The sequence below is a fragment of the Vanacampus margaritifer genome, chromosome 18 (assembly GCF_051991255.1).
Source record: "Vanacampus margaritifer isolate UIUO_Vmar chromosome 18, RoL_Vmar_1.0, whole genome shotgun sequence".
Taxonomy (NCBI): Eukaryota; Metazoa; Chordata; class Actinopteri; order Syngnathiformes; family Syngnathidae; genus Vanacampus; species Vanacampus margaritifer.
Window position 1 is genome coordinate 10,819,603 of NC_135449.1, and position 24,589 is coordinate 10,844,191.

The window sequence follows — 24,589 nt, forward strand, 5'->3', positions numbered from 1 at the left end:
TACTTCTACCTAACAAAAACAATTATTTATTTTAATTTCCTTCCAATGTTAGCTAGTTAATCATCTTGCTCACCAGAAGTCTTTGCAGCCCTCTAGTGGACACAAATTGATTTTCTGCTGCTTGAGGGTTATATGGGGTTAGGGAAAAGGCAGGCACAAATGCAATAATTCACAAAACACATATTTTCCTAAATAAATGCAGAATTTCTGCAGGTTTAAAGAAGCCACATTAATAAAAAAGAAAAAGAAAAAAAAAGAGGCTAAATATTATAAAACACTATTTTAAGAACATTTGTGAAATGTTGGCTACACTACTAACAATATGCTGGTGTATAATATAAATAGAATATTGTACAAAAGCCAATTATTTTAGTAGATCAATTCAAAAAGGAAAACTAATTTACATTCACTAAACTCAAAATATTTTACAGCCCACCCAATATATACAAATATTTATATACATATTCATATTTAACATTCTGATTTACTGAGATGGTGACTAGTAGTTTTTAATTAGCTGCAAGTTATCATCAACAAATATAAACAAAAGAAAAAAAATCTTGTATAATACATCTAACAGGAAATACGCTTTTTGCATTGAACTACAGTAATGAAATAAATTATATATAATCAAATTTATTGATATGCACCTGTAAGTTTGATGATTGATTGCAGCCTTATTTCAAATTTGTCAAAGTTTTCCAAGACAATATTGATGTTCATTGAGGACTTTGAATTTTATAACATTTAAACGGTAGATTTTAAGGTTTCATTTTTAAGGATAATTTGGGCTTTAATTTTGGAACATCAAATTTAAATATTTTTAAGAATCAGCAGAGGTTGTGGTATATATAGTATATATAGCCAAATTTAAATATTTTTAAGAATCAGCAGTGGTTGTGGTATATACAGTATATATAACCTTTATCGGATTATGTAAGAGTTCAGTGACTATAATCACCAATTATCAAATCAACACAAATATTGTGAACACTAAACCATTTCAATGGCCACATTTTTCTGCATGTTATCCAACAGGGACCATCAAAGTGTGGTACAAGAATCAATAGTGAGACAAGTGCTCTCTCTAGTGGTATGCGAAAGAATCACTGCCGCAGTACAGTTAAGTTGTATTTCACTTTCAAGTTCAAGTTTTTTTGTTATTGTTTTTTAACATTTTGTTAGATACAATTTTTATTGAAATTTAAGTGCATTTTAATTACATAATTGTTGTACAGTTTATATACCTATATTTAAGTGCAATGTTATTGAAACAGCATCTTTTTTAAGACTGTCTTTCAACATTAAAAACACTTTCAGTGATAAATCCTGTCTCATTTTTGTTATGAAGACTTGAGCCAAGTATGTTTTTGTCTTTATTTTCATGTTAGTCATTATGATAGTACTTTGAGAATTCTGTATTTTTGAGGTAGTACTTGGCAAGCAAACCACAGGCATACAGTATTAAGGCAGCGATACACATTGATATTCAATTTGTACTTTACGCTTTGCACTGCTTGTGGCAGTCCTTCTGTAGACTCCTTGACTAGGTAGCTTCTTTATCACGGCTGACTCAGGCCGCAACAAAAGCATCCTAGGCTCCTAAACGCCAGCTGTGCCATTTAGCTGCTACTGTGGTCAAACCTGCATTTAAAGAAATGGCTGCCAATACTAGTCTGGATTTAAGTAACTCTCCACTCGCATGACTGGCACTGCAGCGTCTTCCATCATTTCGATTGCTTCTTGCAGCTTCTTTTTCTCTGCTTTGCAATTATTGAGGCAGTCTTTGCATAGGTCGCACGCATTAGCCTTGAAAAACTTTCTATTTTCTATTTTATCTCTCTCGTCAATTGGGGGCGGAGGGAAGGGATTTCTGTCCAGGTTGACTTTTTTCAGATTGCGGAGGTTTGCAATACACCTTGGCACAGAAGTAAATTTGTTGTCAGAGAGACCGAGGTAGATAAGCTCCTTTAAGTTACCGATGCCTGTGGGAAGCATTTGAAGCTGATTGAGACCCAAGTAGAGCTTCTGGAGGTTCTGCAGCATGCCGAGCTCCTTGGGGACTTGCTTTAGACGGTTATTGCACAAATTCAAAACGACCAGGTTCCTCAGGAGGCCCAATGTCTGAGGGATCTCCTCCAGCTGTAGTCAAAAACAGAAAGTTGTCACATGTATGGACCTGGCAATTTTCTCACCAATGGTGATGATTTGACAGTATTTGTGCAATGTCACGCTTGCTTACATATTTGTTTTATTTTTTTTAGATAAAATATGAGTTGAATAAATTAAGGATTTAAATTTTTAAAATGAATAATTAAATACAGTACTCAAATAATGTCAGAGTCAAAATTTGTAAGTTGTTAGAATAAGAGACAAAAGGTAGATGGAAAAAGTGTTTTAAAATACCTAAAAATGCCCCAAAAAGTGACCATAAAAAGTCCCAAAAGATCCAAAAAGAGAAGAAAAGTACCATATAATGTACACAAAATTTCCCCCAAAAAGTCAGAACATTTTTTTTTACTTAAGGCAGAAAAGAAAACATTCAAAAAGAAACCATAACATGTCCAAAAAAAGAAGGCAGAAAATTACCATAAAATGTCTTTTGTATTGCCAAAAGTCAGAAAATTTATTATAATTTTTTTTTTTTAAAAAAAAGGCAGAATTTTTTTTCAAAATATAACTATAAAATGGAAAAAACAAATATTGAAAATAATCACGTAATGTATGCAAAATAGCCCAAAAAGTCAGAAAGTAGATTTTTTTCAGTCAGGAAAGAAAAAGTTTAATAATTAACTATATAAAACATCCCAAAACAAAACAAAAATAACCCAAAATAATCATATAATGTTCACAAAATTGCTAGCAAAAAAGGGAGAAAAAATAAGAAAAAATAGCCATGTCCAAAAATGAAGAGGAGAGGCAAAAAAGTGCCATACGTTTTGTTCGTCACAATGTTCAAAGATTTTGCGGCTCCAGACAGACTTTTTTTTTTTTTTTTTTAATATTTATTTGGCCTAAAATGGCTCTTTTGACAAAGGTTGCAGACCGCTGCACTGGGTGATCGATTCACTGATATAACACCTACTGTAGACACCATTCAAGGCTGAAATTGTTAAACATACACTTTGTGTGTTTTAACGCTGGAATTTTAACATTCCAATTACTGCTTTGATGAGAAACATAACCCCGTATTGTACTCACATAGTTGCTGTGCAGGTCCAAAACTTGCATGTTGATGAACTCATGCATAAAGTCAGGAAGGCTGATGATGAGGTTCCTGCTCAAGATCACTTCATCCACTCGGAACAATTTATGGATGCTTTCTGGCACTGCTTCGAAATATTTGAAAGCGAGATTGAGGCGCTGTCTGCCGTCCGGCAGCAGCTGAACGCAATTTATGGCCATTTGTGAGGTGAATGCCTTGCTTCGTGTAAGGACGATTTTCTTTTTCTTGGCGGGCATGCTTCTGCAAGGTCACGTGAAAAGCCTGTCAGTCAACTCAACTACTAATTACTTGTACACATATTGTCGTAAAATAAATAATATTTAATTAAAGGGATACTTGGCTCATTTAGCCATTTTCAGCAGTTAGAGGTTAATATTTTGTCTATATTGAATTTAATAACTTAATTATTTTTCATGTACATTTAATAACTTTAAAAACAAATTTTGCCACTTGCTGTTAGCTGAAAATGACATCAGGTATGCCCACAGGTAACGACCAATTGTGGCTCAAGTCACATGACCAAACCCAGAAAACAGGTGAGCGGTGATTGGTCGTTACCTGAGCTCTGAGCAATTGTGCTTCTAAAGGAATTAATTGTACATGAAAAATGATGAAATTATCCAAATAATTCTAGACAAAATAGTAACTTTTTATTGCTGAAAATTGCTAAATGAGACAAGCGTCCGTTTAAAGATTTGATATTACAGTATAATTCGAATTATTTTTTAGCCACGTACTTTCAGAGTGTGTAAATTTACCATCAACCAAGAGGTTTCTTACCAGCATTAAGATGGCCTCCAAATGAACAAAATGGTCAGCGTCTTCAACTCTGCTGTCAAACTGCAAATGACATAAAAAGACAACCTTGAGTGTGTTGTTTAGTTATTGTGTGCCTGATGTCATGAACAAGAATTGCTTTTGTTTTCATGTGTTTCCTAGCAACTGTTGCAGGTGTGATTGAGGAACACTATGTGTAAATAGTGGCTTAAAAATCTGACACCGTTACTGGGAAAATTCAGTTCCTGATTAGGAAAATATTATCTTACATTTTAAACAATATTACAATCTAAATGAAACTTGAAAATTTAAATGAAACTACTAATTATTTTACTTACATGTGAAATAATTTGTAGTGTTCTGCAGCTCTGAGGGGACCAAACAACTGCGATTCCTGGAATTTCTTTGCCTGGCATTGAACAAAAACAGAAAGTTGAGCAAACACAAATTGGATTAATGGGATCTTAAAACACGGCCAGAAAATGACTCCCAAGTAAATCACAGTTAAATAAATTGTCCTCTTAATCTATTAAGGCTGGTGCAATGTCACTGTATTGGGCATCAATCAGTCTAAGAGTGTTAGATATATTTCTAAACTACATAGCTTTTCAAAATGTAGAAAAAAAACATGTACAAGTACTTTTTTGTACAGAACAACCCAAAGTTGGGTAAAATTGACCAAGTTAGTGGGTGGTCCAATTTTTGAGCCAGTATTTCCATTGATTTATTTAACAAACTTGTAAATCTTTTTATGGACATGATTTAAATTTGACCGACAGCCTAATCCATTATCCTCACTGAACACATTCATTACACAAAATACTAACATTTTAACATGCTTTATGTGTCTCTGTTCAAAGGTTTTTGTTTTTTTCCTGATTTAATTGCTTGGTTAAATTTGACCTGGGTAAGCTGTAAGGGTTAAAAAATAAATAAATAAATAAATAAATAAATAAATAAATAAATAAAAGACTTGGCCATGTCTGGAGAAGTGCAGTTTGCGTTTAAGTTTCCAGTCTGACCCAGTTTCCATCATGAATATGATTCCGCTACTACACAAACATATCTCTTTCTTTCTCTCTCAGGCACACAGACACAGTCACCAGCATGAGTTATGGTATCACTGTGTTCAAACTTACAAAATAGAAAAGTGGAACTACTGTAGCCTCCAAATAATTACTTGAAAATATAATTTATATATTCCGAATTTAGAGTTATTAGAAATTCGTACTCACACTGCCGTCCGCTTTTTATTAGGCTGTGTTGACCATTTGCCGGTCTTCCGAATTAATCTCACGTGGCTAAAGCTAACTAGCCTAGGAGGTGTAAACGCCTTTGACGCCAAACAGACAAAGGAATACAGACACAAACTAACTAACGGACCCACCTAACTAGATGTGGTTAAAGGCGTGAGAAGCGCTGGTGACGTAAAATTGTGAGTGTTCATCTTTTGTTTGGCCACGAAATGTTTTTAATTCAGTCACCTTAAGTGCTTTAAATGTGTGACGTCTTAGCGCAGCTTTCTCGTTTAGGTGGCTGTGTTCACGGACACCAAAAAAAGTTGCACATTTCAATACGATATGTAAATAAGTACTGTACTTAAGTAACAATTTTCAGGTATTTGTACTTCCATAAGTCATTTTTTAACAGCTTACATCTAGTTTCTCATTCAGCAACAGTACAAAGTATCCAAACTATAGAATAAAAGTTAAATAAGAATACATTATTCCCCCCTTTTAATTGTTCACGTTGTGCGCAATACTCAACCCATCTAAACATTGAAATAACCTTGAAAATAATTCTAAAATGTGTTTTAATACCTTATTTTTCCGTTTTCTCCGTTATTGTAGTCGCCCCGCCTCCCACTCCCTGTTTAATGTTAATTTGTGTAAATTACAACAAAACTGTTTCTTATAACAGCTGTTTCCTTTAAAGTGCAAATCCTCGTGTTGAAAACAAAACTGTTTCTTATAACAGCTGTTTCCTTTAAAGTGCAAATCATCGTGTTGAAATGAGGTGGGCTGTTTGCTATGACGTGATCCGTGATCGTCATTTACATCTTGGGAGTAAAACGGAACGTTACGTGCCACACACAGTGACATCATTTTACCACCAGATGGCAACATATTTCACCAAAACACTTTTAGTGCGCTTTTATCCTCATACATGCTGTATAAAGTTCAACAAATATTTATTATGAAGCCTTTGACAAAAAAAAAACAAAAAACGATCTCTACCCATAATTGACCTACCTTTAAAGGAATTTGAAAATAAAATACTTTACTGTACACTACAGTATTAGTTACATCACTCATGTTCTGTGTTATAGTAGGTATAGCTTACTGTCAGTAGTAAGTAATTTTTTTTGTTTAAATAAAGCTTTACAAAATCGTTGACCAAACATTTGCATGTCTCGGAACTAAGTAAACAATTATTAATAATGGTGATTACCTCTTCTGTATCCACTCACAACATCATTGGTTGGTTATTGGTGACAATTTCATCAACAATTATAATATTTACACAGTTTAAATGTACTTATTTATGTCATGTATTAAAGCGACTAATAGTAGCTGCCACATTTGAGTGCGCACACACAAAAAATAAAATAACAAATCTTATTCTTGAGCCTTATCCCGCTCATGATCAACATATGAATTCCTCCACAAGGCCTTTGTAACCGAGCAAACTATTGTTTATGCCTTTTGAGTCCAAACAAACAACTTAAGTGGGCTGAAGAATTATAGCCTGCTGGACATGTTTCGGAATGCAGGCACCATGGACGCAGACCTTGTGTTTGTCAAAGCTTCAAAATGCTTGTGGCTTTCCCGCCCTCAAACTATATGCCTGGTATGTTGTCTTTCCTTCAGTCGTGGCCGTTTCAGAAGGCCAGATTCCTTTTTGCGGACGCTTGTTCGCGTTCCAGTCGGGGATGCTGACCATTGACGACACAATATTTATAAAAGAAAGAAAATGGAAGAGCCTCCATTTGCATTTGTCAGATGCCTGCCTGTGATAAATGTAGGGGGGGAAATGGGCCAGTAGTCATAAAATCTTTAAGAACTTTTTTTTTTTTTTTTTTTACTTGGCTCAAAAAGTCATTGTGCATATACAGTATGATGTAATTGATATTACAGAATCTGTTTCTCTTTAGTCTACTTGGCCTTGAGATCCACGAAAAACCATCTTAGCAATGGCAGACAAATAAATCTTCATAGTGAAATGCTTCATCAGTTCATGCGGGTCCATAACAGCCAAGTGTGAGGCAACCCCCCCCCCCCCCCAAAAAAAAAAGACCTAACACTTTTATCTGAATGTTACAAGTATGAATGAAGTTTGTTTTTATCTAATAGCAACAACAATGCTATTTATTAGCATGCTGATAGCGCCTCCTGCGTTAGCATTTAGCTAACAGTTAATTTGGCGAAATATACAATGTGTATGTGTATTATTTTTTGTCAGTTTTACTGTAAACCTCAACTTGGCGTGTCAATAAACAGCTTGAACGAAGCAAACATTGATTCTTTTCGAAGAACTGTTTACTATGTGTCAAACTGCCCACCGCATAGTTAGCTTGCACAGAATATTAGCGATAATATATGACAGGCACTGATACACCCCTACTCTTCATATTTGGTGTTTGTCTGACCTCATTTTAGTTGAGGTAAAGAAATAAAAGTTGTGTTGTTCCCAGGATTAAACACGATTGTCCTCTATTGGACACTGTTGTCCAGTGTTTCCGAATTTGTAGCCTGTCTCTCCATCTTGTGATTTAGTTCTACGCTCTCATTATGTTGGTTTGTTTCTGCTCAAGCTGCGCATTTGTGCAACCACACAGGATATGCTGTTTGTGTGAATGGGAGGAGATGATGACATGAGACATAATGGTTGTTGAGACATGCAGCGGTTTCGTCTCTAACAATAGGTTTTGTTTTCCTCTTTTTAAGCGGTGACATCACTTGTTTATAAGTGAGGGGATGTCTGCAAAGTCCGCTGTTTTGTCCTCACACGTTTGACAGCGCTTTGTCAGATATAATCAGTTCCTCACTGTTTAAAATAAATGCAGAACTTGGCATTGCTTCATGCACGTGTCAGCGTCTTTTTTTCAGAAATAATTCAGCGGGCGTACTGTTAGTAAACCTAACACTTATCTCCCCTCTCATTGCTTTACCACACGCCCTATGCCAGCATGGAGATAACTGAAACATTACTTAGGAAGTAAAATTGTATTCGAAACTACCTTTCTAAAAGAAATATAGTATAAAAAATGTGATCCTAATGCGATTAAACTTAAATCAACGTTATGCATGATGTATTCTACTGAATAATACTTGTGTTGGATATGTAGAATTTCCACATTGCAAATCTTTTTATGCATTTCCTGGCCACAGCCACTTGGATTGCATTGAGACGCAGCACCACTTTTAACCAAATTGCAGTCGGTTATTTGAGATTTGCCACACATGGGACTCATTTTCCTGTCAGGGGGGGGGGGGGGTTGCTATTAAATTATAGCATAATAATAAGAAGGTGCTATGAGACGGTGTAGCTTAAAGTGTTGACAGTTAAACGCCAAATAATAAAATGCAATGTAGCTAATAGGAATGGGGATGGGGGGAATAGGAGTAATTTAAGATACAATCTGTTCAGGGTTGTGCCCTTTTGAGGGACCAGAATGTTTTTACAATGAGAGGTGAAGAAAAGGTGGCGCTGTGGAGTGAGTCGTTTTTTCAACAAAGCATACCTTGCTTTATTGACTCTTTTACAACATACATTACAAAACAAGCAAGGAAAAGTAACAATTGGGGCTATACATACTTCATCTGCAAAATATTGAGGTAATAAATCAAATAAGAAGTGTCTTCTTATTGCACTTCCTCCCTGCTGGATGTTAAAAAGAATACACACTTTTATGCTACCCTCCATATGCAGTTCACAATCAAATTTTCAGTTACAATGAAAATTAAAAAAATAATAATAATAATAATATGTGCGTGATACATGCTTTTAGTTAAAAACACAGACATAGTGACCCACTATTGGATTTTGAGAAGCAGAGAGGCCCAAATCACACACATGGTCCTTGTTAGGTGATCCCCATTAAGGGCATTGTGGTTTGGAAGAAACTTTACATTTCACAGTTTGAAACGACATTTGAAAAAGGTTTCTGCTCACAACTGGATGACAGCATTTATTAATTCGATCCATTGTCGAAAACAATACACACACTGAACTTGGAAGCATATTGCATTCACTTGAAAAATGAAAAACTCTCAGTTTTTCTGACAATTTTTTTTAGGAACTTCATTTTTGTGTGTATTTTTTTCCGTTTTTCTGATTTTATTTCATGTCATTAAAATATATTCAAAAAAACAGGGGGAAAAATACTCAAATTACTCAGAAAAACAGGGCAAAACTTATTTAAAAAAAAAAATCCAAAAAACAGCACCAGGTTCTGTTTTTCTGAGTAATTTCTTTATTTTTACCTCTAAACTACAAGTAACTTGTTGCAGACTCGCTAATGGCGGACACTATCATGCCAATCATTTGATCATGTTCGTTTACTTACCTTAACTGAGCCAGTAAGTGATACAGTTGAAGGTACGTTGAGGGTATGCGGAAAAGTGTCCGTCATTAGCGAGTTCATGAGGTACAAAAAAAAAAAAACTCAGAATTTTTTTTCTCTCCTGTTTTTATTAAATATTTTTTTGCCCTGTTTTTCTTGAATATTTTTTTCTGTTTTTCTGAGTATTTTTTCCTGCTGTTTTTCTGAATATTTTACTCCTCCCCTTTTTTCAGAATATTTTTTATGACAGAAAAAAAAAATCAATAAAATAGCAAAAAATATTCAGAAAAACAGAAAAAAAATACACCAAAAAGTGGAATGCGTTAAATGTCATCGGTTTTCATAAATATACGCTCACGTTTGGAAATGTTTGTCATATTGTGTTGAGGCACTGAGTAAAATCATAAAGTTTGATTTGAAGAGCTCAAATCACATTATATTCAGTGTAAAGCTAATGCTACACATTCGAAACATTGCTAAAGGCTGTAACATGCATGCCAGGCCACTAGTTGGCAATGCCACTTTAACATGCAAATGCAAATTTTCACAACGGTCTTATTAGAGTAAACCGACATAGACATAATAAAAATAAAAATAAAGTTAATGTAGTTAATTTATGACGTTTTAGTAAAATTTGCATGCATCCAGTAACAAAAAAAAATATTGGAATTTAAAAGGTGCCCAACTGCATTGATTACACTATTCCACTTGATAGTGGAAGCAGTGGGGGAGGAGAAAAACTGTGGTGCCTTTGCGTCTGGGTTTCAAATTCAGTTGCTGCTTTTCCATGCCTCAATCCAAAGACTGAAATGGAAATAAGACACCAAAGCACTTTTACACTGTGAGACTAGCACAACGTGCTTATCACAAATCCAAAGAAAAACGTATGGTCTGAAGTAATCAAACACATGTTGCTGTCTGTTGGTAGTTCTGCCAGATTTACAATATTTGCCTTTTTGCGTAGTTTATCGCACACGTAGCTGCAGGCCTGTATTTTCCAGTGTGCGCATGTCGCTGTTAAATTGACTGTTAAAACACAAGATGAAAGCATCTGACAAACTTGACAGTGCGAGGGTTGCAGTCTAAGGGCTAATCGCTACTTTATTATCAACTGTCTTGAGTTGTGGTGAGTGTAAATTGCAGTGTGGCACACAAAAACAGACGGCGCACAGATGTTGCGTGGCGATATAAGGCTGGGGACATACTGGAAGCAAATCTCATGAATTACATTAGGTCACACGCTTGTCGCGAATGAGAAACAGCCATTAGAAGTAAAAATATATCAAAATAGTTTGTAGTTTGTGTCTGGAGCCACAAAACATTTGACGATTGTGATGAAGGGAACAGTGTGTTAGTGTCTAAAGTACTGAGGATCCAAGAGCTAGTTAGATCTGCACCACAACACAAAAATATACAGCATCCAATACTTTGACCTTCATTTTATTCCACCATTGTCTTTCGTTTTTGGAATAAAAATTTTTGGTGTGTAATTTTTCATACATTTTTATACTTTTCTGCCTTTCTGTCATTTTTGTCATTTTTTTGGGACATATGGTAATTTCCTGCCTCTCCCTTTTTGGACATTTTATGGCTATTTTTTATTTTATTTTATTTTTTACTTTTTTGTGTGACTTTTTTGCCATAAAATTTCTGACATTTTTGGTAATTTTGCAGCTTTCTTCTTTTGTTTTTGGACATTTTATAGATGGAGCATTTTCCTTTCTTTCTTTCCTCCTTTCTTTCTTTCTCTTAAAAATAAAAATAGACAATTTCCAGACTTTTTGACAATTCCAAAAATATTTTTATTGTAATTTTATTCCTTTACAGACCCCTGTTATATGGGGTACACACATGCCGACAGTCGGGCCAAATTTGAGCATTTTCCTTTCCTTCCGATCAAAGTCGGCAATAGATTAGGCAGAATTGTGTTATTCTACAATTATGCTAACTTGATCAAGCTAACAGCTACATATGTTTGTTTTTTTTAAACTTTAATGCTAATTTAAGACAGAACGTTTAACTAGTTTCATGCCTGATAAACTGACATGAGATAACCTATTATAGGGTACACACATACCCACAGTCGGGCCGAATTTGAGCATTTTTCCTTCAGCAATAGGCTAGGCCTAATTGTGTTATTTTACAAATATGCTAACAAGCTAACTAGCTAGATATGCCTGTTTTTGAACTCTTAATGCTAATTTAAGACACAACATTTGGCTAGCTTCATACCTGATGCACAGACATGAGAAGTTCTTCCAGGGGGTAAACACATTTCGACAATGCTAACTTCATCATGCTAACTTGCTAGATGTTGCTCTTTTAGAACTCTTAACGCTAATTTATTTTCGGGTAGCTTCATACTTAATGCACAGATTAAATAAGTCAAATGCCTCTCTGAGAGCATATCCTGAGCAATTATCCCATGTTATATAGTGTAGGTGCCGCTATGTGATAATGAATAGAATTTCTAATGTTATCTACGGTGTTTGTGTCGTGCCGTACGTCTCGAAACAAGTCAGTCAATATGCTGCCTTATCCCAATGTAAACGTGACCATCATTGCCTTGGAAGGCTTCATTACAAAGTGAAATCAAAGTTTGTATAAAATTATGTACAGTAATTTCAGATCTGAACAACAGACTATAAATAAGAAAACTATATTTACATAAAGACAAAATTAGGAGAGAAATGTTGCTTTTCATAGCTGCTGTTCACCAAAAAGTATCTGAGCATACACCGTGCCATTTTGCGACGCCTTTGCTTCCGGGATCGGCTTCACCAGATCCAACTCTGCGTAGGTCAGATTTTCCTCCACTATCTTTGGCTGAGGATTTGAAGACAGGGTAGAGGAAATTAGTATAATGGAGGATATATAAAGACTATTTGCCGTGTATTGTGTCTTGTATACAACACAATGGCCACTAAAAACAAATAGAAGTGATTACTGGATGGTTTCCAATCATTTGGCATCAATAAAAAAGAGATCAGCAAAAGAGAACATTGTTGGAAATATGATTTGCACTCACCAAAACTACTTTCCTTGGTTGTGGTTTTAAAAGTTTGGGTTTCCTTGCTATGTCTCCAATGGGAACTGCAGGAGTGAAACAAAGGTTGTTGTTTTTTTCTCCCCTCCAATTTAAAACTGACAGCAAAAAGCAGAACAATAAGCTGTGGCTCCGAAAAAGAGCAACAATCAGCATTCTATGGTCTGAACCCCCCCCCCCCCCCAAACCATCAACGATTGCGGAGTCATGTGTCACCATCTTTCATATTTTAGTTGTCTATCAATTTTCCCAATGTGGGGAAAGAGCAACAGAGGGATAGATCTGATAGACAGCATTCCAGCTGCTAATTAACAAGTGCAACCAAGATGTGGTTTGCTTGGCTTGAGAACGTTAGCTTTAGTAGACAACGCCATTACTCAAGTTTATACTTGAAAATGCTGAATGTTTGCTAACCAAAGCAATTTTTTACTTCAATTAGGTATTTTTACGATTAACTAAAAGGGGCGGGAACAAGTGGAGGTCTTCTTAAAGGAATTTGATACCTTTTGCTGGTATCTCTGGAGGTACTTCCTCTTGGTAATCTCTGCTCCTTTTCTTTCTGTATCTCCTCTCCTTTTTGGGCAAGGCAGGAGACACACTGACCACACCGGTGACGGTTTCTCCTGAGCTACAGTGAAAAAACAACAACAGAAAATTACCATAATTCCACGGCATTTAGTTACTCAGCATTGTACCAAATTGAGTCTAAATGAACCAAATCCCAAAATATGGATAGTGAGAAAATAGGGGTGAAAGGCGATTACATTTTTTAATCGTAATTAATCTCATGACTTCAATAGTTAACTCACGATTAATCACAAATTTTATATCTGTTCTAAATCTACAATAAAATGTACAATAATTTTTTGGAGGGAGAAGTTTTCATACTCTTGTTAACATACTGTAAACATGGGAAAAAAATTAAACTAATGTAAATATGCCTGCATCTTTTAGTCATTGATACAGTTGAGTTAAAATTAAAAAAGATGTACTGTACTGTAAAAGACGAGTGTGATATTGATTTGAGTTAAGGTCATTTTTCTGCCACTAGATGGCATAACTGCATTTTTAAGACATTGGTGGCAGCTCAGTGCATTTTTTCTTTTCATATTAAGAGCTATCCAATCTTTAACATGAATTTGTGAAATACTGCACATTTTTTAAAATTGTAAAAAACAACTTGACCCCAGTCTCCACAAATATATGCATTATTATCAGATTTATCAAGACTAAATGCTGACGTGGACATTAATCACATGTTAAAAAAAATAAAAATAGTGAAGTTAAAGGAACTTTATATTAACTCAAAATGAACGCACTAATTTTGACACCCCTACTTGAAACATATCCATCCATTCTTGTTTATAATTGTTTGGGGAGTCTTACCTATTCCTTGAGCTTTTGACCAAATGGTAATTATCTACAAAGAAACAGTGAAGAGACAAAAGCTCAGTTAATTGCGAACTAGTTGAGTTGGTGACCATAGAGTTAAAGTAATGTAACATATGAGAGGCATCTTCTCTGTCTACTGACCTTTTAACCGCTGCTTCCTGTGTATACACTGGCAGGTTACCGCCACTGTGAACATGCACATGCACAGCAGGCCCACGGAGCAAATCAGTACAGCACAAAGGTAGACATCTGAAAAAAACAAACAAAAAAAAACAGAAGTTAAAAAGGGATGATTCTGTGTTTTATTTTAGGAAGACATGTATCCTTTGGGTTGGGCTATTTTTGACACACACACACTTTACAAGTACATTAACCTACCTTCAAACAAGCTCCACGGGCTGTCTTTGGCCTCGGTGGCTGGAAACACATGTACTACATGGGGGGAAAAATACACAGAGTGAGAAAAGAAAGATGTAAAGTCTATAGTCATCACTGTGGCTTCCTTGCTGCCAGACTAAATTTATTATTCAAACAAAGCTACTTTTAGCTCTACTGTGAGACTGGTATGACACAGAAAGGTGTATATTTGACTAGTGTAGCCTGTTAATATAGAGTGACCCTTTAAAAGTGATGTTGTCCTGGATAACCTTCAATATACTCAGCTGAAACTCCATCCACACATCCAATGTTACCAAATAATATATATATAATAATTTAATAAAGATTTAACAAATGACAGTGTTGTCAAATATATTTTCAAAGTGACATCACATTCATCACAATGATATGATCATATGAGATGATCTCATGAAGCATTACAAACAAATAGCCAATGATGCCACAGAGTTACATTAAAGCTGATGCTGAGCACTGCACACTGTTGTGGACCAGCTTGGTCCCGACAACTGTAACAATAATGGCACAAGGGACAATAGTTACACTTTGATCTCAAAATTGTGCCAATTTCTGTAAAACCATCATGATTAGATTGAAAGTATTGCAGCTGCTGCATGAGGAATCCGCATTTTACCACCAACTGCTTTGTAAACAGGCATTTTATAGACCCGTTCCTTGAACCCAAGGTAAGCCAATGCAAACTACAACTCATTTAAACGTAAATGTCATTGAGAAGCGGGTGGGTGAGGTTTTAAAATACACATAATGCTGTATTGGAATGTGATGTCAGGCTCTGATGTCATTATGTGTGTGGCTTTGGTGTGCGGCCACTTCTCTGTATATATTACTTTGAAGCCGTGAGACCGCCATATTACTCCTCCCAAGAAACGTTTCTCGGCATCAATCCTATACATTTACAGTATTGAAATTGGAGAGCATTTGAGACAGTACTTTGTAGAAACAGCATGATTTATGATGTTTTAAATTTGTTAAACATAAACAAGAGGACTTCAAAATTTGCCTTAAATACAGGTATAAATTATATGCTTAATGATGTTTACATCATCACATTACATCATCATTGTTTGATTTTTGTTAAACTTTTGAACTCTCTTTGTATTTATAAATAAAGATTTGTGCACATATTAATGATCAACATTAAGTGTCCTCCTTTGGGATCATAGTAAAACTGTTTTAAAAACCCCCAAGGCAAAAAAACAAACAAACCTGAATTTTAAATAAAGTTTTCAAGTGATTGACAGGTGATGTCAAACCATTCTAGTATGGAGGAGATACTGGAGTTTTAGAACACTGAAATTGAATACCCTTCTGAATATAAAATTAATTTTGTGAACTTATATTTTTCTGAAATATTAACATATACTTTTGAACTATATTTTAATATCTCACGTACCCCCTGGAGTGCCTTCACGTACCCCCATTTGAGGACCACTGGCCTAGGGAACTTAGCGATAAAAGAAAAAGGAGGTCTTCAAAGCAGCACATACCGTCCACTTGTTAACAAATAGTGACCACCCCGCCACAAAACCCCCACCCACGCCCCCCGGCCCTATACTAAGAGCCTGTATATGTCTAATCTATACTTATAGTTTAAATAGTAGTCTGCTCGCGAGTAAGAGTAAGATGACTGCCCTGTGGCTTCAACGGCTTGCATGGCGGGTGTATGGGCTATTTATTGGCTAACCAGTAATATATACATATCAGTGTGTGAGGCCAATAGCGCCAGTTTACATTAATGAAGGTTTCTGTATGTTCTTAGATGGTTATTACATCCCTACAGAGCTCAATAAAGATGTAGCTTGTATGACATTAGCAGCTAGCCACTCTACTACTAACTGCTCCACGTTATCAGTGTCTTTAACAGCTAATTTGATTGAGCTTATGTTCTCTAAACCATGGTCAAGAACAAGCTCACAACGAGAGAGTAAGAGTGTAAATTTGATTAAAAATGTTGTAATGTTGTGTAGTACTGTTAAATTAAAAAGTAGCTTGTGTAGCCAGTGTGTCAGCCACATGACATTAATAGCTAGCTCGTCACCCTAACGGCTCCACGTTACCAGTTTCTTAAACATGAACAAGAACAAGCTCACAAAGCGAGAGAAAGCGTACATTTGTTTAAAAAGGCTGTAATGTTGTGTACTGCTAAAAAAAAAAGGTGTAACCTATTGTATGTGGTTAGAAGTTTCACACTGTTGACGCTAATATACTCCCACTACTTGATTGTTTTTAGACAAAATGGAAGTGCAAGGTGATGGACAACACAATGGTCCAATTCGTAAGTATTCAAATACTTTTGTGTTGAGACTATTCCATGTTATGCTTGTTTTTTTTTTTAAACATGATATCACGTTTCAACAATGTCATAGGCCGCCGTTTCCGACGAAGATTAGGACGAGGAGCGCCAAATGTGGGAGCCCTCAGAGTCAATGTTTGTGTCTCCAACCAGGAGATCACAATTTCCTTTCAGGTGGTTCCAAGGCAAGCTGGAGATGCTAACAATGAAAACATTGTCAATGGTGCCAATACAGAAGAAAGTGAAGGGAATAGTGAAGATATTGACCAAAATCCTAGTAGTGAAGACAATAACGGTAATATTGAAAACAATGATAGCAATGCTAATATTGTAGAAATTGACGGAAATAGTGAAGACCTTGGCCATAATCCAAGTAGTGAAGACAATGATGGCAATATTGAAAACGACAGTGATGCTAATATTGAAGAAAGTGACAGGAATAGTGAAGACATTGATCATGATCCTAGCAGTGAAGACAATGGCAATATTGAAAACAATGACAGTGATGCCAATATTGACGGTGACAATAATGAAGACACCGTTGCCAATATTGAAGACAACGATGCTAATATTGAACACAATGACAGTGAAATCAGTGAACACAATGAAAGTGATGCCAGTGTCGAACACAATGAAAGCGATGCCAGTGCGGAAGACGGTAACAATGAAGCCAATGTCGAAGACAATAACATTGTTGCCAATGTTGAAAACGACAACGATCGCAATAATGAAGACAGTGAGGCATCATCAGAAGATAGCGTCAGCGACGCAACTAGCCAAAGTGAGGATTGCACCAGTGAAAATCCAGAATTCAACATTTCAATGGGCATCATGCCATTTCCACGCGGCAGTCTCGCACAGAACATTTTTGTCGAATTTCATGGAACAAGTACAGATGGCTTTATAAGCGACAATGCTGACAGTGATACTGACGTTTCATTGGAATAAAGTCTGCGAGACTGTGACAATATTGAAAACAATGGAAATGTTTTCAATAATATCAACGACATCAACGGGTGTGGCACACGTTCAGTTCTTAAGGACATTTGGAGTAAAGTGTGTAAAATGAGCCGATATACTGGCTGCAAAAGCAAAAGAAAATAAATAAACTAGACGCGGGGGTCAACATAATCCCGGATCATCATTCAAAAGATGACACAAGTTTCAAGTTTATTAGGATCCCCATTAGTCACCACCAAAGTGAAGACGATTCTTCCTGAGGTCCAGGAGCAAAGAAAATAGGACTACAATAAGATTTCTCTACAACGCAGAAGTTCGCCCAACACAGATGCTCGGTTAGTTCGAGATTTCTTCTTGAATTGGCACTGTCTGAATAAAATCTATTTGAGTTGACTTCATTGGATATGAAATCAGATGTCTGGGGTTCAACAAACTACTAAGAAGGAAGTAGGCATCTGAGTGTATTATCTGTCACAGTCAATCTTGCTACTACAACTGTCATGGAGATATCGTTATGTGTGAGGGGTGCTGTGGTCGTCATCGATTACGCCATATTATAAGTAATAGAACACACTTGGTGAAAAGTCCATGAATGAGACAACATTCATGATGCCAGGCAAGCTATGTGGCTGAATTGTTACAGTCCCTGTAATAATGGTCCCTTGGTTTACATGAGTTGGTCACTTTTCTGTGGGGACAAAGTTTTTGCGTGGAATAAAATTTAAGGGCATCACAAAATCTCTATAATTGCCATGATGTCAGCGTTTGATTTATTTTGGAGTTTAGTGTCAAGCTGCACAGAACTGAAGCAATCAATCGCAAAACTCACACAAAAAAGGACTGCATTTTACCAGAATGAATGAGTCAACCATCGGGGGAACAGAGATGCATTTAAGACCGTGTCATGGCTCTTTTTGGTGCCCCGACAAACCCAACACTGGTGGCATCTGTACACTGATGTGGACTGGGGTGAATGATAAGCCTGTGCATTCATCGTTCACTTATTCAACCACTGTTATCTTGTATTCCAAACAACTCGTTTTAACAGATCAGTTATTCAATATTCTTGCACATTTCTGTATACTTGCAACCCAAAAGAAGCGTCCATTTGTCCTTAGTGTCGTCCCTGTGCCACTGCTAGAATCATAATTTTTCTCATATTTCTGAATGGGCAATTTTACCTACTAATGACATCATCAGGAGCATCAGGGTGTGAGTATCTTAAGGATACTTTGACATGATCACAAAGGGTTGAGGATCGAAACTGTTGAAGAAAATAATCTTTTAGGGGCCATTATTACAGGGACTGTAACAATTCAGCCACATAGCTTGCCTGGCATCATGAATGTTGTCTCATTCATCGACTTTTCCCAATTAATTTTCAATGGGACTGACATTGAACATTTGAAGTCCCACTTTCCACGCCCACTTCCATACATACAAGTGATCATCATTGCCAGGTATCTGATACTGCTCTTGTTGGTGCAGTTGGTAAAGTCCAGTAATCAGGAGGTTGCAGGTTTGAATCCCGCCTTCGACTGTACATTGCATTCAATACCAATTGACTATCAGATCAAGAAATTGATCATAATTTCACTGAAATTATTAAATGCATGTTAGCTTTCAGCATCAGATGACACTTTTCCAAATAAATACACCATTAGCTGTGAATTTGAACAAGTCAAGTCAAGTCAGAGCAATTGCCTCCCGCCACGGAGAACATGGGTTCAAACCCCACTTGGACCACATTTTAGTACATTCGTTAATTCGATACCAACTGACTATCAAATCAGGAAATGGATTATAATTTCACTGAAATGATTCTATCCCATCTTGGGCAGATTGCAGTTCAAGTTTTCTTTATTTTGTCATTTCACTACAAGTAAAAATGTGTAATTTTCACTTCATTTATCTTTCAATTGACTTCATAAGCACGTGCATTCAAATGTTAGCATTCAGCTAATAGCATTCAGCTTTTCAACATTCCCACGCAATTTCTGCAGAAATGGCACTTTTTGTAGTTAAACACGTTCATTATTGTGGTTGCTGTGTTTGCAGATATGTTGATCTGCGCTACATTATACCGACTTGTTTTTCTTCCGCGTGTTCATTTTCTTTCGGGTAGTGAGAATGTTGGTTATCCGAATGCAGGCTGGAGATCGATGAACTTCGAAGCTTTTATTTCTACAGAATATTCCGGGCACAAGTGAGTTCCCATACAATAGCGGCAGCCTCTCACTAGTGTGAAGTTACAGCGGACTCACAACATTCTTATACTATCTTGAAGGGCGTTACCACAAAACCCCCCAGCCCACAGCCCACCCGGAGTTCACCAGACATGAGATACAACTTTTACAGACATCATTCAATACACATTGACTTCGACCACAGACAAATGGTCTATTGTTGTGGAAATAGAGGAAGCCCCCAGACAAACCGACACCCAGCATAAGATAAGATTTACAAAGAAATCATACTAACACATTGACTTCAACCACAGACAAATGGTCTATTGAGGAAATAAGTAAATTAAAACAGTTATGACTAAATCTGTGCAGAAGACCCTCTTCAAAACCCATAACCTTCTAGTTGGGAGACAACCACTCTACCACTGAACCACGCCGCACTAGAACATAGATATGCCTTTTGAAATGATAGGAGTACCCACAGTTGTCCAGAAACCACCCTTGCTAAGTGGCGTATATACACTCGCATTACCTAGAAAAACTACACAGTGTTTATGCCAAATGGCATCCCTGCTCTCTTTTTACTACCAAAGAAGTGTTTATTATTGTTGGTGCTAGTGGGTTTTGTGTGAGACTGACTTGAGGAAACACCTGGCCACCTGATGTCATTGGGCCACAGGGATTTCCATGAGTTCCCTGTCACACACAAAAACATGAATGTGCCCATAAAGCATCAATCGCGAGCTTGTCCTCATTAGAAGAGTAGTTGAGGCACATGTATGGATAAAAGAAAAAAGTAATGTATGGTAATTCACTCCTCAACGTAAACAAAGTGGCTTCCTCTTCCTGCAACATTCTATTGTCCCAATTCTGCAGTCTGTCTGCACTCTCTTGTGCTCTACATTGGGAGGAAACTCTTCAACGTGGCCAATGTCAACAGCTTGCGTTCAGGTCTGGCGTGTAGGCCCGACCCAGACTTGGCCCGAGACGCCGTCACCCCCAAAGTCACAGCACATAGGATCACACATCCATGGAAAAATGTGGTGACTGAGTAACATTTAGTGTTTTTGCAGGCAGGAAGCATGAAAGGGAAGACAAAGCGACAGTTTTTTGTCTGTGCTCAGCTAATGGAAGGAAAATACAGGGTAGGCTTCCATCACATTTGCAAAATCCTGCTGCTAAACTCAATATCCTGTCCATCCTCAGAAAACACGATTATGATAAATCTTTCTAAGGCCACAAAGACTGCCCTTAAATCTTGATCTGGATGTTGACTTTTCACACACTGAAACATCGGCAATTTAGACCTCAGCCTTTTTTCATAAAATTACTATGTGGGTCATAACGCAAAATGAACATTTGCATAGCCAACTGAAAGGACAGGACAAACCAAAACTGCTTTTCTTCCATCCTGCTAATGTCATCCGGGTTCATTTGCTGCACTGTTTAACCCGACAACACAATTCCTGAGACTTATCAAGATTTTTTGGGGGGGGATTGCTATTAGAAATGAATTCAGGACAACAGTTCTCTCATTGGGGCATAGCATTAGCATTAGCATTTGCATTGCATTTTTAGTTGGGTAGCAATTTTACGACTTCTGTTCCTGTAAACTGTAGCTTTTGGTTGACGAAGAGTTGGGATAAAATAAAATGCCACTTTTTTTTTTAATGAAAGTGAAAAGGCTTCTGTGCCACATGTGTCATCTGTTCCGCTCTGTGAGTCAGTAAAAGCACCACAAAAACCCCAAACTGCCTCTGGTCATACTTCAAGTTGATCTCCTCTGTCAAAGCCGCAACTTACTGCCGCGGATGATTCCTTTTATATTCAGGCTGGATCGCAAGCAGTGACATTTCTCCCTTCCAAATCCAAAGCAGGAAAGTGCATTTTGCGAGCAAGAAACATTTGAAAGCGTTCTGCCGGTTGTAGATCCAAATGTATTTGTCTAACCTAACGTCACGTTTGAATGATTCTCAGATGTTTCGCAGTGCTGCGTACGGCACACGGTCAATGTCATCTTTAACGCTTTTTACTAATAGAGACGGATTTAACACGGCGCAGAAATTGTCCGTCGTAAAAACCTCAAACAGCTTCATCACATCTGGGAGCTCTTTAGCAACATCTGCAGCTCCATAGAACATCTCTGCAGACCAACCTGCGTAAAAAATGTGGTTTAACTTCTCTCAAAACAACATTTGACAACGCTTCTGTTGCGGTGACTGAAATAGCTGTCGAAGAGTCCGCCCAACATAATGAATGCAGTGAGGTCATTTTGCAAGAAACTATCACAGCTACTGGATTCTCCAGAAAATCAAAGTTGCGTTCCAAACTATTCAAACCATTTCAAAGGAAGTCTTGATTGAACTGTTTTTCTATTTCTTGTCCTCTATATCATCAAAAGTAGTAGTGACATGGCATTGACCAATAAGCAACTAAAAGAGGTTCATGTGATCCCTAGGCAGGCGTGGAACCTTGGGTCATTAGGTACGGTCCTCAGAGTACCTCATTACCTTTGAACTTTGACACTGGGAACCACTATGACAGCGTTACCGCTCACCTCTAAGTTCAGTCGTAGCCGTGGAGTTGGACGAGGCCTTCCAGCGGTCCTGCTGCTTCTTGAACTCCTGAACCCGACATATGTACAGACCTCGGTCCCGCTCCGACACGTTCAAGATCAACAAGTCGAAGATCTTGCCCTGCTTCACCACCGTCAGCTTCATCTTGGGCCACGAGAAGCTCTTGGTATAGTTTCCATAGAAGCGGGCCTTTCTCATGTTGACCCGAGCAATGAGGAGTTCGTCTTCCGGTCGGTCCGAGCCTGCCGGCAGGAAGGTCCATTTCACGACGGGCAACGCAGAATTGCGCCGCCGCTGGGACACGATGCATGAGAGTGTGACGTTTTGGCCCTCCTGGGCCACCGTGAAGGGGGACGGCGTGATGGTTACGTTGACGGCGGAACACAAATCTGATGAAACAAAATTTAAATAGGTAATATTGTGTTTTTATGACAAACTTTTGAAGGCCTTTTGAACGCTTTGAGGGCCTTGTAAGGTGGAAAAGCTCGATATAAATGAAATACTATTTACCATTTCAATGAATTACAGATGGTAAAAATTTGCTAATAAGCAAATTTGTGAATATTCGAGGTTCATTTAAAGAAAGATTATCATGACGATGGTCCGACTAATATGGATTTTTTTCAGGCTGATGCCGATTCAGATATTTAGCAGAATAAAATTCCGATAACCAATCGAGTGATTAATTAAAATAGTTCATAATAAAATCAAATCTATTTTGGTCCCTTAAGACTTACAACAATAAAGATATGAATTACAGGCAGAATATTTGACAGTTTTACAATACTGTGTCCTTTATTAATTGCTTAACATTACAACAGAGAGGAAAATTGGGGGGTTGGGTTTTTGATCAGAAAAATCAGATTTTTTTTCCTTCTGATTTCTGCCAATTTTTAAAGAGTTTTTGTCATTGGTCAATTAAATGTGTGCTGATTAATCAATTGGGATAGTGCTGTCACTATCAAATATTTTCAGAATTGAATAATCTATCGATTAGTCAATCGATTAATCAGATTCATTTTGATTTTGCATTAAAGTGTATAACAAAAGCATTTCCTCCCCTGTTTATTTACCAGTGATTGGTGTTTATTTCACACTTTGTATTTATATAGTGATTAAAAAAGTGCAAATGTCTTATTTTGATTAAACAAAGGAGATAAGTTTTCTTTCATGAATGACTACAGAAATCAGTGAACAATTACTGTTGACATGCTGAAATCAGATTATTTGGACAATATTAAATTAAAAAATGGCTCCGAGGGATTACTCGATGTCGATTGATAATCAAATACTTGTCGATTAATCGATTAATTTTGACAGCTCTCTTAATAACTTCATCTGTGCAACCAATTGAGATCCAATACAAAACTTGCAATATTTTTTCAACTCAAACTTTCGATACTGTCAGAGTGGTATTAATTGTTTGCTGAAGCATTACCACATATGTTAATGTGATTTTTATTCTCCACACTTTTTTTGCCGTGAAACAACTCCTACATAATACTTCCGATTTACACCGTTCAACTTGCTTCAAAAATTCACGTCTCCCGGGGTATATATCGTCTGATTGCACAATACTTAAAGTATATGCACAATTTAACGTCAAATATCGACTTTTCCCAATTAATTTTCAATGGGACTGACATTGAACATTTGAAGTCCCACTTTCCACGCCCACTTCCATACATACAAGTGATCATCATTGCCAGGTATCTGATACTGCTCTTGTTGGTGCAGTTGGCAAAGTCCAGTAATCAGGAGGTTGCAGGTTTGAATCCCGCCTTTGACTGTACATTGCATTCAATACCAATTGACTATCAGATCAGGAAATTGATCATAATTTCACTGAAATGATTAAATGCATGTTAGCTTTCAGCATCAGATGACATTTTTCCAAATAAATACACCATTAGCCGTGAATTTGAACAAGTCAAGTCAAGTCAGAGCAATTGCCTCCCGCCACGGAGAACATGGGTTCAAACCCCACTTGGACCACATTTGAGTACATTAGTTATTTCGATACCAACTGACTATCATATCAGGAATTGTATTATAATTTCACTGAAATGATTATATCCCATCTTGGGCAGATTGCAGTTCAAGTTTTCTTTATTTTGTCATTTAACTACAAGTAAAAATGTGTAATTTTC

General features: G+C 36.9%; 2 protein-coding genes across 10 annotated transcripts in view; both read right to left on the bottom strand.

Moving 5' to 3' along the window:
• Positions 1-1,363: 1,363 nt before the first annotated feature.
• On the bottom strand, positions 1,364-6,026 carry LOC144038249 (uncharacterized). 3 transcript variants are annotated; one of them, XM_077550574.1, is made up of 5 exons: positions 5,824-6,026; positions 4,342-4,412; positions 4,007-4,066; positions 3,202-3,466; positions 1,364-2,142 (listed from the first exon to the last, which is right to left on the bottom strand). In XM_077550574.1, the coding sequence occupies exons 4-5, from the start codon at positions 3,460-3,462 to the stop codon at positions 1,672-1,674; spliced, it is 732 nt and encodes a 243-aa protein (XP_077406700.1). In that variant the 5' UTR covers positions 3,463-3,466; positions 4,007-4,066; positions 4,342-4,412; positions 5,824-6,026; the 3' UTR covers positions 1,364-1,671. The 3 variants fall into 3 exon arrangements, with proteins under 3 accessions (XP_077406700.1, XP_077406698.1, XP_077406699.1); XM_077550572.1 differs by lacking the exon at positions 5,824-6,026 and adding an exon at positions 5,239-5,531; XM_077550573.1 differs by lacking the exon at positions 5,824-6,026 and adding an exon at positions 5,391-5,529.
• Positions 6,027-8,873: 2,847 nt separating this feature from the next.
• The window catches only part of vstm4b (V-set and transmembrane domain containing 4b), a 331,487-nt gene continuing 315,771 nt past the window's right edge, over positions 8,874-24,589 (bottom strand). For all 7 annotated transcript variants that reach the window (XM_077550535.1, XM_077550530.1, XM_077550534.1 and 4 more), the window contains 7 exons: positions 22,421-22,828; positions 14,386-14,439; positions 14,149-14,256; positions 14,002-14,035; positions 13,119-13,243; positions 12,598-12,662; positions 8,874-12,395 (listed from right to left, as the gene is read on the bottom strand). In XM_077550535.1, coding sequence (XP_077406661.1) covers positions 12,270-12,395; positions 12,598-12,662; positions 13,119-13,243; positions 14,002-14,035; positions 14,149-14,256; positions 14,386-14,439; positions 22,421-22,828 — 920 coding nt within the window. In that variant the 3' untranslated portion in view covers positions 8,874-12,269. The remainder of the gene's footprint in view (positions 12,396-12,597; positions 12,663-13,118; positions 13,244-14,001; positions 14,036-14,148; positions 14,257-14,385; positions 14,440-22,420; positions 22,829-24,589) is intronic.